General features: G+C 39.9%; 1 protein-coding gene across 2 annotated transcripts in view; it reads right to left on the reverse strand.

The window, feature by feature from the left end:
- LOC131104050 (metabotropic glutamate receptor 4) overlaps positions 1-15830 on the reverse strand; it is a 154318-nt gene that overhangs the window by 6239 nt on the left and 132249 nt on the right. For both annotated transcript variants that reach the window (XM_058050773.2, XM_078796711.1), the window contains exons 7-9: positions 13582-13782; positions 8635-8771; positions 3107-4042 (exon numbers count right to left, since the gene is read on the reverse strand). In XM_058050773.2, coding sequence (XP_057906756.2) covers positions 3107-4042; positions 8635-8771; positions 13582-13782 — 1274 coding nt within the window. The remainder of the gene's footprint in view (positions 1-3106; positions 4043-8634; positions 8772-13581; positions 13783-15830) is intronic.

Here is a 15830-nt window from a genome sequence, read left to right on the forward strand (position 1 = left end):
TTTTTAAAAATGTTGTAGGTAAACTGTATTTTCTTTTCATTGATAAACCACATCTATTTATCTATCTGTCAATACTTGATTAGTAATACCAAAGACTGTCACTTTACAGAGTCTTTGGCTTTATTTGGCTCTTAAAATGTTTGATATGCAGACAAAAGACCAGAGGTTGTAGGTGGAAATACATTTTTGAGTCGTTTGGCATGGGATTAGCTTCCATGGCTGTACATCTAGCATGTCCATCCATCCATCCATCCATCCATCCATCCATCCATCCACAACCCTACCCATCCATCCACCCACCCAACCCTACCCATCCACCCACCCATCCACCCATCCATCCATCCATCCATCCACCCACCCAATCCCCCACCCATCCATCCATCCATCCATCCATCCACCCATCCATCCACCCAAACCACCCACCCAACCCTCCACCCATCCATCCATCCACCCATCCATCCATGCATCCATCCACCCACCCACCCACCCATCCATCCATCCATCCATCCATCCATGCATCCATCCATCCACCCACCCACCCATCCATCCATCCATCCATCCATCCATCCATCCACCCACCCACCCAACCCTCCACCCATCCTTCCATCTATCCATCCATCCATCCATCCATCCACCCACCCAACCCCCCACCCATCCATCCATCCATCCACCCATCCATCCACCCAAACCACGCACCCAACCCTCCACCCATCCATCCATCCATCCACCCACCCACCCAACCCCCCACCCATCCATCCATCCATTCACCCACCCACCCAACCCTCCACCCATCCATCCATCCACCCACCCAGCCCTCCACCCATCCATCCATCCACCCACCCACCCACCCACCCAACCCTCCACCCATCCATCCATCCACCCATCCACCCACCCAACCCCCCATCCATCCATCCATCCATCCATCTTTGCGGGGGGTGCTGGAGCCTATCCCAGCTTTCTTCAGGCGAGAGGCGGGGTACACCCTGGACTGGTCGCCAGCCAATCACAGGGCACATATAGACAAACAACCATTCACACTCACATTCATACCTATGGACAATTTGGAATGTGGGAGGAAACCGGAGTACCAGGAAAAAAAACCCATGCACAAGTGAGAACATGAGTCTAGCATGTCCACAGCTACAAATGATATAGTACAATACAGTGTTATGGCAGACTGCATCTATGCTCTCATATCACACTGAGAAATGATTACTAATCATAGTGGTGTTTATACTAAAGCTACAGAAAATATATATTATCCTATTCTGTCAAACAGGGAGGCCATTGTTTTTAGGGCAGAGAGTAATCTGACTTGTCTTATTGGTATTACTTTAACAATATGTTTAATGTTGTGGTTTCAATGTCCTGCATTATACTAAGCAATTTGTAATATTTGGTTTAGCAGCAGAGCAGCGTCATTGTAGATAATACTGAGGATGGTAAATATTTGTTGAAACAAAAAAATGTGAGTGATTATGTCTGCCAGGTAAAACACTGGCGGACGCTGCTAGTGATGAGTCATTGTGTTGCATCAACATTCCTCAGTGATGGAATGGCAGCGTTGTAATCTCATGACAACATTGCCTGGGGTAAAGTCACAACATAATGCAGACCAGAGAGTCACAGTGACGGTGTGTGGGGGTGGGGGGGGTTCAAACTCACTTTTTCCCTAGCAATCCCACTGACTGAAGCTGAGCAATTATCCTTCTTCAAGATGGAATTGCTTTCTTTTATTTTCATTCAAACTGTCTGGATTTCAGGGAACTTACTTTTTTTTTGAGCTGGTCAAATCAAAACCATCTTTGAAATTCACACTTAAATGCAAAAACTGATATTCTCTGTTCACTTCAATTTATAATAATACTGTGTATAATAATAATAATGTATAATAATACTGGGTGACGATCACCTGTTGTGCTTTGTGGTGCTCTCTCTCTTTCTCTTTCTCTTTCTCTCTGTCTCTCTCTCTCGGCTGGAGGCAGGACAGCTGGACACACCTGATCCCAATCAGACCGCCCGGCAACTTAGGCTGGTTGGAGGCAGCTGGGAGTTGCTGGTTCTTTACTCTCCAAAGCCATGGTTCTCCTACCAACTGCTAGGGCCACAACCACGGCCACAACCACGGTCACGGTCACGGGCAGCTGTCTCGCCCTCCTCAGCCAGAGTACTTTGTTTCTATAATTTTGTCTGTTATTCTTCCTTTTATTCCTTTTATGACTTGATTTTGTTTATTTTCCAGGTGAGAGTATTAAAGGACTCTCCATCGCTACAATGGAACCTTGGTTATCATCATTAATTAGATATAGAAGGTCCGACTCAAACCAGACAAATTTAATATTTTTTTCCCATAAGAAATAATGTAAATCCAATTATTCAGTTCTGGACACCCCAAAAATGTTTTTTTTTAGTTTTGTGCTAAAATGCATAAATTATGAACACAATTGGACTCACAAAGTGTATTAATAACACGGTGATGCTGTGCAACATAAAATGTTTACATAAATTTCTGATATATGCTCACCGGGGCGTACACAAACCAAGGTTCTATTGTACTACACATTTCTTTTCCACAAACTATGTTAATATTCTAAAACGATAGCAATACTAGCGTCTGGAGAATTCTACTCACTCTCCAAGTACAAATATTTAAATAAGTATTGAGGCTCGATGATGAGGCAATTATACTGTTGATTTGCATAAAATGACCCACTTTGTGTTTCTCTGATATAAAAAATGTTGAGTTTATATTAATAACCTAGAGAATATAGTTCAATAAAGGTTGCTTGCTTTCTTATTTCCTACTTGAATGAAACACACAAATAAATACAAGCAAACCTGAGGTATTGAGGTGAAGGAATTATCCTCACAAGGGCCTTGTAATCCCCGCAGCAAAAGCCTGGGTCCATCAACTCATCATGATGAGCAGAAGCACAACTCAAGGCTGACATTCAAGTGGCTATTTTTTTTTTTACAAAAAGGCACACAGGGAATCCTACCCACACAAGTAAAATTAATGCTGCCATTGTGTAGTTTATAAGTAAAGCACCATCGGCACAAATGTGACTTTTTGTGAGTCTTGTGGGTACTTAGACTTCAAATTTACCTTTTCTGCAGACTGCGACGTCCCAAAGAAGATGGGGATGAAGGCAAGCCATACGATGCAAGTGGTGTACATGGTGAAACCGATTGGTTTGGCCTCATTAAAAGTCTCTGGCACCCCTCTGGTTTTGATGGCGTAAACCGTGCACGTGACCATCAGGAGCATGCTGTAACCCAACAGACAGATGAGGGAAAGATCTGATATGTCGCACTTCAGAACTCCGCGGGCCATGTCAGGATTAGCCGTACGTTGGTCCTCGTAATCGATAATGGCTTGCGACGGGTCAACGCCGAACCAGATACACACTCCGAGAAGTTGAATGGAAATCAAGCTGAACGTGATGACCAACTGTGAGGCCGGGGAGATGAATCGAGGGGCACTGACTGACATTTTGCCTTGTTCAAAAATCCTGTAGATGCGATTGGTCTTTGTGAGCAGTGCTGCATAACTGATACTCATACCCAAGCCCAGGAAGATCCTCCGCAGCGAGCATATAAAAACATCAGGGGCGGAGATCATAAGAAATGTCGTAGCATAGCATAAGAAGATACCGGTCAGAAGCACGTAGCTCAGTTCTCGCCCTGAGGCCTTAACAATAGGTGTGTCATTGTAGCGCACAAAGGTGACAACAACAAACAGTGTCGCCATGATGCCCAGGACAGCAATGAGAACGGGGATGACAGCCCACGGGGAGCTCCACTCCAGTTTAACAATGGGAATGGGAACGCAGCCGGTGTGGTTCTCGTTGGGCCGCAGGTCAAAGCGACACATCTTGCAGGTGTAAGTGTCCGCCTGATACTGGTAGCCGTCGCAATTCTCGCAGTGCCAACAACACGGAATTCCTTTCACCGTCTTCTTTCGCTGACCAGCTCGGCAAGGTTGGCTGCATATGGAGGAGGGGACTTCTTGACTCCCACCTGGCCACTGCATCTCCTCTGTCTGGGGGGGGGGGCCATAACACAAACAAATGAATACAAATGACCCCTTAATATCAAATCAAATCAACTTTATTTGTAGAGCACTTTTCATGCAACACTAAGTGCTTTACAGAATTAAAAACAATTACCATAATTAAAAAGAAAAACAATTACAAAGAAAGCCCCACCCTCCATACTAGACACACACACACCCACCCACCCCCCATGGGTGGCATGGCACTGAGGATCAAGGAAACGCCACATTTGGGGATTTGGGCACCCGGGCCCCCCCCGACTCCAACAGACGGGCGGATCCCCACATCAAATGGAGGAACCCCCAGCCGGCCGGGTCGAAGGGACCCAAGGATGGCACCCCCTCAGCAGACCCGACACAGCCCCCAGTTAAAAGCTAAAGATGAAGAGCATAAAATAGGACCAAAAAGATAAAAACGTAAGAAAAATTTAAATTAGTTAAAAGCTTGATTAAAAAGGTGTGTTTATAATCTTAATCTTTAATCTTTAATCTTACCACACACTTCTCTTTCTTTTCTTTTATTTGTCACCATTATTCCGTTATTATTGTTATTGTCAATCTCTAGGATTAAGAAACTACTCAACGGAAACTACATTTGGATTTATCAGTATTTGTTCCACAGCGGATAATGGAGATTAATCCCACCAAAAAAAAGACACTTTTTCTGCATTCTGTGTCCACCGCTATTAATAAAAGTCTTCAAGCAAATCAATTCTAAATATTGTAATGCTTTGAGCCCTTTGTTCAATTCAATTTTTAAAAAATCGTTATTTGGAATACCTGGAAATCTATCCACAATATCCTGAAATACAGGGTAGCTACAGTCACCCAAAAACCAAGGACTTCCTGCTGTGCATTGAAATCATCACTCATCTCTCAACATCCTGTCCAGTCTTATGCTCTAATTGTAAAATGGGGGTGTTTACTTTTGCTAATTAGAAGCAGCTGCCAGGTGCTTGGAGTTAAGAGCGAAATTGGTTCACTAAACCCGGGTGCAAATTCTGCAGATGACGGTTTGTGGATTTGTGAAACAATGCAGTACATTTAGTTTAAATCCTAATAATCTGCTGTTTGACTGCATGTCCAGTCCAGTCCAGGTCTAGGGTGTAAAAAAAGTTCCACCTCATGAAACAGTGTAACAAACGAATGGATGGAGAACTAACTTTAAAATGTATATTGCCGAATGCTACAGTGTAGATAAGACTATATGACTAATATATTTGTTACGCTGTTTGTTTATGGGTATTATTTAGGGGTGTCACAAGATCTGCAAGTTAAAAACATGATGAGACTTTGAGAAAAACATTTTTCACGAGAACAGGGCAGCAAGAAGCCAAATAAGCTATGGCATTGCTACTAAAATACGGCTACATGGAAGTGGCAGAGCACACGGCACTGTCATTGGCACATTAAGTACATGCTTTACGTAAACCTTGCAATCCAATCTACCCCGGTGTTCTCAATGTCAGCGTGTGGCTGTTTTTTTCCATCGGAAGTTAACAGCCGTAGTAATTCTATTTTTGATAAAAGTTACTTAAGATTTGTCAGATCAAAATAAGCCATGTTTGCACTTGTCTGCATTCTTAATCACCAAGCCGTTTTATTTTGCGCTTGTTGCAGTCGGCTGAGTGTCAACTTTACAAGCACTGGCAGTCGCCTGTGGTAGTTACTAATACTCCAAGATAGTAGTAGTGAAATTCGGGTATGTTAGTGGTGATGTATTGAAAAATGAAGGGTTAAGTACGTGTCTTGCTCCATTAATAATGGTATTATGGCCACCATTTTTTTTGAGCCGAGGTCTGGTCGGATTTTGGTGATGAGAAACCTCGCTAACGTTTGGTTTCTTAAAACAATATGCGTTCAATTTGCATCACAAAAATGCTTCCTCGAAATAATCAGACCTCGGACCTCACAATCACTCAGTGCTTTTTTCTGACATGATTTTTCCGACAAATCTCACCTGGTCTTTTGGACCCATTCTCATGCATCGTCTCATGACACCCGTACTGTTAATATTATATTTTGCTGTTAGTATTAGACCATGTCGACCTAAGCCAAGGCCCATGCCCGCTACAAGGTTTAATGGAAATCAGTCAAGTCGATTTTGTGGAATACATTTCCTGCACTCAATAATAATGAAATACAATGAAAATTACTATTTCATGAAGAAAAAGAATTCTCCTGGCTTGCGATGTAGTACCACATAGCTATGTTCTTTCAGTCTTACTTGTTATTTACAGGCCGTACCCTTTATTCTGTGAAAGGTTGCAGGCTATGCTTGACTTTAACGAGGGACGGCCAATCTTTGGTTGCGCTGACCTAACAATTTTACTGCAACACTGCTTGCTTTTGGTATTAGTTGTAGAGAAAATAAAAAAAAAGTAAAATGAATATTTAAATTGGGCAAATAAAGGCATAGTAAAGTAATATAATTTTTGGTAATTTTCAATTTGGATGTTCATCTGGTATTCATGATTTTCCTGGGAGATTTCTGCCAGGCAATGCTGTAGACAACAGAAAACCAGGACCTTGATGTCTACAAATGTAATACTTTATCTAGACTATGTGCCGCAGGAACAAAAAAACACCACAGGCTGTGTGTATAAATGATGCATAAACATAAAAATTAATATTCCTGTTAGGGATGAGCGAGTACACTCCTATCTGTATCTGTTCACCCATCTAAATTATTTGTATTTGTAGAATACTCTATAAGTGGGTGGGGCATACACTAGAAGTGGGTGTGGTTTAACCAGAAATGGGCAGGGCTTAAATCTGTACATAATTTAAAATATGCTATTGACATGGGTTGATCAGAAGTCGCTATATGTATTGTTTATTGTGAGTGTAAGTGATCCTTGAGACTTTATTCTGTGTGACTTTATAGCTGTGTGAAGTTGGGGATTCGTGCAAACATGGCAAAAAGTAAAAAGGAAAATAATCAGCCTTGTCGACTGTATTTTTCTGAAAAACACCGCGTTCAGTAACACAAGCGGTTTTCCAACTGACTTTATATCACCACTAAGCGAGCAGATAGAAAAACAAAACAACGTCTGTGACTGATGCACGATGGTGCCCACTGTCTTGTTGTCTTGTATCTGAATGTATCTGAATTGTATCTGTAGCGTGAATACATAATGAGCATTTACAGATAATGACAAAATGTACTGTTTCATACTCGTATCCATCAAAAATGCATTATCCATAACGGCTCATCTGTAATTCCTGCGGTGGTTTGATGTTAACATCAAAATGTTATCCATGTTCGAAGCTTCATTTGCCCGTATACTACATTAAAGAAAATGTTGCAAAGGTACTACTAAGCACACTCAGTCATAACCTGAGGTGCTTTTTTTTTGAAGTTTCTGAACTGCAATGCCAACCACACACAGCAAAAGCCAACTTTCATCTCAATATTTGATACTGCTCATAAAAGATGAACGGAAAAAAATGACTAAGTGTCTCAATAATCGGTTTGTATTAACTGTGAGCTGTATAAGGATTGAAAAAAAAAACCGAGATATAATCATAATTTTTCCTGGCATCCGTTTCGTGGTGCCTCAGGCATACCATAAAGCCAATAAAAACATTTCAACTCAGGTTTACATCAAACACGATGGTGTTATTTCCATTATGTTTTTTTACAATTTCTTGTCTGGACAAACGGAATCAAAGTGGCCATGAAATGTTCTTTCTGCTACGTAGAAGATGGATTAGAACAGGGGTCTCAAACTCAATTTACTTGGGGGCCACTGGAGCTAGGGTCTGGGTGAGACTGAGCCGCATCAGGTTTTAAAAAAAAAAAAAAAAAAAAAAAACGCATTTATTAAAAACAAAAAAATTATTTTTTCTACAAGAAAAGCTCTGATAAAACATTCCACTGTTCTCAAATATCTTACTTTTTATTTTTCTACACAAAATAAGATGAAAAATAAATCAAGAATAAAGAAAATCGATCAATCAGTAATAAATAAATAAATATAATAATAATAATAAAACGGCAAATAATAAAAACTTAAGAAACCACATATAGTTGGTGGGTAGAAAAATTATTTTTTTTCAGATTAAAATGAACAAAACATTATTAGAGCCCTGCAGACATGACAAAACACGACTATAGTCACATTTATACTCTTTTTATTTACAACATATTGCGCAACTGCAGGGTCTTGAGACACATGCTAACTCGCAAACTAGAGAGCTAGCGACCTAAACGGTAGCCTTCAAGTTATTTCCTTTAAACTTAAATAGCCAAAAACTTACCACTTCCACACGGATAGGGAGGATAACTATTATTATTATTATTTAACCTTTAACATGAACATTAATCAAACGTAATAATTTTTTCTGGGTACATGATACCATACAGCATCCATATCAAACTTGCGCGGGCCGCACTAACATTAAACTTTCATATCAAGGCGGGGGCCGCAAACTAGTATCCTGCGGGCCACATTTGGCCCGTGGGCCGCGTGTTTGAGACCCCTGGATTAGAACATTTGGTCTTTCTGACAGTGATGTTATAGGAGCAAGAATATGAAGTAAAGGCTTCCAGCATGTTGTATTTCAGAGGTTCTTACATCTAAGTGCAGCTGGTCGGTCCAGTGGCCAATGATTTTGTACTCTGTGGTGTTATTTGTCATCTGGTATTGGTAGATTTCATAACGACCAGGAGCGTCTCCGTTTACGTTGAAGACCACCGGAGTGCCAGCAATTCCTGCAAATGAAATGAAAAACAAAGAGTAATTGTGTTATTCTTCAAGTGTGTACTGTTTGGTAATTCTGACTCCCAAAAGTGATGCCAAAAATCTTTTGCTGTTGTGATGACCTGAGATGAAATTAGCCTGCAAAGCTCAATGTTAGGAGCAAATAGATGTTGACAGCAAGGCTGGCCTGGTTATTCGAGGAGGGTTCACACAGCTGTCTGTTCATGTCCTCATATCATTTCACACGCCTTCATTCTGCTCATTGCCCCATCGCTTGTTATCCTCAAGGTCGTCCTCAGAGTGCAGACAAACGACAGCACTGATTTTAATTACCACTTTGAGGTCTCTATTGAGGTACCATCTTTCCTCTTCCTGTTTCTGTGTCTTCTCAAACCAACCTTTTGAACCGTTCACCAGAATCACGGAATTAAGGAAGTGAGGGAACATTCACAGATTCAGTGATCAGCCTGTTTCTCTTTGAAAAGACCAATTAGAAGTATCTTTCACACCAACTCTTCAGAGGTTTTCTTCCTGTCACTCACACACACACACTAGTTACCTATAGAGATGCAGTCGTGTCACAGAGACCCACATAAAGTTTCTGACAGGTAAGCAAGTGAGCAAATAAAAGACGTTATAGGGACCTCGGTGCCCTCTTCCTGCTTACTCATGACCGCTAATTGTCAAGCTAGCTTCCTCCTTTTCGGACCGAATGACATCTCATTCAGTTTAACACAGGGGTCTCAAAGTCAATTTACCTGGGGGCCACTGGAGCTAGGGTGTGGGCAAGGCTGGGCTGCATCAGGTTTTCCAAACAAAATAAGATGAAAAATAAATAAACAAATCAAGAATAAAGAAAATCAATCAATCAGTAATAAATAAATATAATAATAATAATTAAAAAAAAACGGCAAATAATAAAAACTTAAGAAATCGCATATCGTTGGTGGGTAGACAAATTATTTTTTTCAGATTAAAATGAACAAAGCATTATTAGAGTCCTGTAGACATGACAAAACACGACTATAGTCACATTTATACTTTTTTTATTTACAACATATTGCGCAACTGCAGCGTCTTGAGACACATGCTAACTCGCAAACTAGAGAGCTAGCGACCTAAACGGTAGCCTTCAAGTTATTTCCTTTAAACTTAAATAGCCAAAAACTTACCACTTCCACACGGATAGTGAGGATAACTATTAACAGTTATTTAACCTTTAACATGAACATTAATCAAACGTAATAATTTTTTCTGGGTACATGATAACATACAGCATCCATATCAAACTTGCGCGGGCCGCACTAACATTAAATTTTCATATCAAGGCGGGGGCCTCAAACTAGTGTCCTGCGTGCCACATTTGGCCCGCGGGCCGCATGTTTGAGACCCTTGGTTTAACACATACAATATGGACATATTATTGTACAAATAATTTTTTTTATATTGTGGTGGTAAAAAAGTGTAATTTGGAGCTATACACCTACATGCACACCTAATATAATTGATTAGTTTCACATTTCATGTTTGTGTGTGTTTATGCACAGGCAGCAAATACTAATAAGACAGCATGTCTAATAATCTGGGGCCACTTTCGGGTAAAACTCTGCTGCAGCTCTGCACCAATATACCGCAATGATGCAGTTGTAGCACATGTTTGTATCGATTTAAATGTAATTAAATGGACTGGTATGATACAGGAATCAGTATTAATAGCAGGGGCATCACTAGGTTCTGAGGACGGGGGGTGGGGGGGTTAGCCCCCTGGAGATGGACAGGATATTAATGTGACGTGACGTGAGCCGAGATCATCTACATGTCTTTTTTTTCATGGCAATACTTTACATGGCCAAGTGGACTGGACTGGGTAATGACGCAGTGAAGGGGTTCTCTACCTTACACCATGAAATAAAGGGAAATGGACAGATTTGATTATAAATTAATGACCGGTAATATGAATATTTATTTTAAGTCCTTTTCTTACCCTATTATATGAAATTTGCCAGAGATTTTTTTTGTAAAAAAATTTAAAAAATCAATAAAAAATATCACATTAATTAGGAGGGCTGAAGAACATTTAAAAAAAAATAGGCCTAATGATGCCACTGATAATAATGTCCATGAAGGCACTCTTTAGAATGATACATTGCTAAACAACCCCCCCAAAACATTCCACATGCAGTTAGGTCAGTGTTATATTAACGGTAGGAAAACTTCTCAAAGAGAGGTGAAATATATATTGCCATTAATGCCTCTTAGCACCTCACTAATAACCCCACATATCATGGATCATGTAAGATTTACAATCTTCACATTGAGCATAAATACATATATGAACATAATCTTTGTCGGTTGCTTGGTTTCCTATGTCCTTTGCCTAGGGAGAATTCCCAGAATTCTCCGGGATCATGTAGGTGTTCCTGTCTTGTTTTCCTACAGAGCATTTAAATTCCCTCTTGCTTGAGGCTAATGGAAAAGCAAAGCAGGATGCAGTATTCCAGTAATATGCACCATTGATTTTTTAAAAAATCATACCTGAAGGGTATGATTCACTGCCAAGACTTCCAGTAACAAGATCAAAAATAACATGAAACATGTTTATTCCCATAATCAGAATATGTTAAAGAGTAGTAGTTCAGCTTTGTTTCAGTGTTGGGAGAAATGAGCTACCATATATTGCAAAGGAAGTATTTTACTGCAGACTATGTATTTATATGTCATATTTGTATGTTTTATACAAATAAGGAGTGACCTGCTTACATAGTAATAAGCCGGTTCAGGCACAGGTAAACAATGTGATGACTTTGAAGATGAGGCCCCCGTGAGTTTGCTTTCAACATCCATCATGAATGAAGACCTTACGACTGTCGTGTTAACCTTTATTAGCCAAAATAAAAGGTTGCCTGCATTATTAAAAACCAACAGCTGTTCAACTTAATTTTGTTCAGTATGTTCTGTGTACTCGTGATATTGTACAACTGCAAACCACAGTTTTTGGGGAGAGAATTTTTAAAATGGCAGGGAATTTTGATTTTCCAGAACAACAAAAAAACATTCTAATGTTGCTAAACATTTATTCATTTATTTTCTACCGCTTTTTATCTTACAAGGGTCGCAGGGGTGCTGGAGCCTATCCCAGCTGTCTTCGGGCGAGAGGCGGGGTACACCCTGGACTGGTCGCCAGCCAATCACAGGGCACATATAGACAAACAACCATTCACACTCACATTCATACCTATGGACAATTTGGAGTCGCTAATTAACCTAGCATGTTTTTGGAATGTGGGAGGAAACCGGAGTACCCGGAAAAAACCCACGCATGCACGGGGAGAACATGCAAACTCCACACAGAGATGGCCGAGGGTGGAATTGAACCCTGGTCTCCTAACCGTGAGGTCTGCACGCTATCCACTAGACCACTGTGCCGCACGTTGCTAAACATTCATTCATTTTCTACCGCTTTTTCCTCATGAGGGTCGTGAGGGGTGCTGGATTGGTCGCCAGCCAATCACAGGGCACATATAGACAAACAACCATTCACACTCACATTCATACCTATGGACAATTTGGAGTTGCCAATTAACCTAGCATGTTTTTGGAATGTGGGAGGAAACCAGAGAAAACCCACGCATGCACGGGGAGAACATGCAAACTCCACACAGAGATGGCCAAGGGTGGAATTGAACCCTGGTCTCCTAGCTGTGAGGTCTGCGCGCTAACCACTTGACCACCGTGCCACCCCATACTACATCCTAATGTTGCTAAACATCCTATTTACAAATAAAGAAAAGGGAAAACAATTGCATTATCCAGCTAAACTTCTCATTAGAAAAGTTCATAGAATATTTGTATGAATTTACTAGACTCTTTGCAAAAAAAGAAAAAAAAAAAAAAACGCCGGTGCTTGTTTTTTCCTGCTGCTTCTTCTCATTGTGTATAATTATAATCCAGCAGAGAATGCACTCTAAGGACCCTGTCGGCTGTTCAATGGTGACAAGATAAGAAAACACACTCTTCTTGCTGTTAATTGTCAAGCCTCCTACGGGTCCCACCTTCTTGTACTTGCTCACAGTCATTTCTTTGCAGCAGCCTGATAATTAAAGACCAGCACACACTCACATGCTTGGGCATGATGTGGATACCGAAAATACGCCAATTCTAGTGCTTCAGTACACTGTATATTAGGGTGCATCAAATTTGAATGGGAAATTTTAATTTCATAATATCAATTTGGCTGGCATTTCATTTTTTTTTTCTAATGAACATAAAAATGTCTTTTGCAAAGTTTTGAGGAAATCCATTGAGATTTAGGGTATGCCACCTCACACATAAACTTTTGTAAAATTTCGGAAAATGTGCAATTTCTAGTCTAATTGCCAAAAACCTGGAAATGTTGAGTACAATGAACTTCTATACAGCATCATTTTCTATAGGGTTATCAAAGTAAATATATTATATTATATACAACTTTCAAGATTCTCCATTCATTTGTCCTATTGACAAAATGAATGGCGGTAAATGGGACATGTTCACATGGTCTTACCCTGAATTTTATGTAGCTGTGATGGATATTTGACATACATATAAAGTTTAAACACTTTATTATTTTTTTATTTTATTTGTATTTTACTGTAAACACAAGGGGCAATGGTAACACATTTAATGTATGGTGGCACCCCTAAATAATCACGTATTGGAAAAATATTTTGTATGTGTTGTTTCTACATATATTGGAACCCTGTTAGTACCCAGCCATATCAAAATTCAATAATTGTGTTTTTTGATGCACCCTACTGTATATGCATGGTTTATCATACACACCTGAGAAGTTGACATTTCGAATGTATTTGAGCAGCAGTGTGCCATTGATGGTCTCCATCCTGGAGCAGAGGCCAACTTTCCCAGGGCAGAGGTCTTTGTGCATGTTGTGAAGAGCGTGAGCCATGGCGTAAACCGCGTCGATCACAAACTGGACTTTTCCTTCTTGTTCATAGGAGGAATCTTTACCAATCCTTTCGTGATCTAAAATGGAAAATGATAGAAATATATCATATAACAATATCAAACTATACTTGATTATATCCCTGGAATCAAGATGCAAGGCGTCAAAACCGAGTGAGTAGTGAATTGAGAACGAAACCAGTGGTTCCCAAACTTCTTACAGTCACGTAGCCCTTGTAGCCATGTACCTGCGACTCCTGCACGCTTAAAAAACATAAACCTTATGTTAATTAACTTGAAATACTGAACATAATTCAATGGTTTATTCATTTTGTAGTAATTCCGGGTGAAAAATGTGTATTTTGCATGGTGAAAATAGGATAAAGTTTGACATGAGCACTGATAAAATGTATTATTATTATTATTATTATTATCTATTTATTTGTATAGCGCTTTTCAAAATACTCAAAGACACTTTACAGAAGAATGAAGTTGAATAAAGCAAGTAAACAGAATAGAAGACACACCAAAATACAACATTCATTGGTTAATACACAGTTAAAACATGAGTAAAAGCGGGGCGGGGCACAGCAGTCAGGTAATATTTTTTATATTATTATATATATTACTTATATTTATATTACTATAAATAATAGTAATAATCCTACATATGTTTTATTCCACTCCATGCTGATGTTGATCTTTCCCTTTTGAATACCTTTCATTCATTCATTTTCTACCGCTTTTTCCTCACGAGGGTCGTGGGGGGTGCTGGAGCCTATCCCAGCTGTCTTCGGGCGAGAGGCGGGGTACACCCTGGACTTTTGAATACCTTTTAATTTGAATTTTAGTTTCACTTTTTTTGTCCAGTCAGAATGGCTATGATTTCCTCACACTTTGAGGCGTTCAGGCGCACTCCTAATTTTGAGGTTCAGGCGCCAATTGATTTTTGTACCCCCTACGACAATTAATATATACATATTGGAAAACCCCTGAACTAGACTATATCAACAAAATCACATTCCAATTTTACATGATTGAACTATCTTGTAAATAAATTCTGGTCTTCTTACCAGTATTGATTCCATAATATTCTTATATTATATATATTATTATATATTATATATATATATTATATATATATATATATATATATATTATATTATTATATATTATATTATTATTTTATATATTATTATATAACTCACTTCCTGTTTATGTGAAGTGTTTATATCCACCAAGTTATGTCCCAGCTCCCATTTATTCATCAACAGGAAGTGGAAGTGATGGAGTGGTGATCCAGGAGTGGAGGACAGAGCAAGACAGGGCTCATCATTCTTCAATATTAGCATAATTAGATATGACATGTGTATATTAATCTTGGCTGGTCTTGTTTCACTGCTTAGAAAATATGTCAGTCGCCAAGTGAGGTTTCAATCGGCGGCGTAATCCATTTTTTAAGAAACATAACCTGCTAGTACGGTTTGACTCTACTTATATAAGCACTCAGATTTTTTTTTTTTTACTCTGAGTTTACTCCTTGCCTGTGATCAGGTATCCCGCAAGACAGCGGTGGGGTTTAGAATCAGGGTTCCCTTCCCCTAAGTGGGCTGCCCTCCCGGGCTAATGAGCCCCACCTGCCCGAAGCAACTGCTTTTAAGGCGCCAGATACCCGCCCTCAATCCTTCTCCTGTCAGTATAAGCAGTTCCGCTGGGCTTAGAACCTTAAGCCACACGAACAGGCCAGGAGCTGGACTTAGTTGTCAGAGGCTAGACGCGAGCCATGTGGGGGCGTATTATAGATAGTGGGAGCTTATCCCCGCTACCACCCACGGCAATGACAACCTTGGAACCCCAGGAAGTGTAATTGATGTGAAAATGGGGGGTGTGATTAAATAAGCTGTGCTTATTCCTTACTCCTTTTTATTGGACATGTGGAACCATGAATTCTACTTAGTGATGTATTCCAATGTAACTTGTATGAATGTTCAAAATAAATTGAACCATTGCCATAATTTACGTCATCATTTTGATATTCCACATACTTGCTCGAATGAGCTGACACAACATGGTGCATGCGGAAGCAAATGGTGTCAAGATTTTTTTTGCAGACCTTGTTTCAAATGTCT

Source organism: Doryrhamphus excisus, linkage group LG15, assembly GCF_037039965.1.
Source record: "Doryrhamphus excisus strain RoL-2023G ecotype Guam linkage group LG15, RoL_Dexc_Guam_v1.1, whole genome shotgun sequence".
NCBI classification, from domain to species: Eukaryota; Metazoa; Chordata; class Actinopteri; order Syngnathiformes; family Syngnathidae; genus Doryrhamphus; species Doryrhamphus excisus.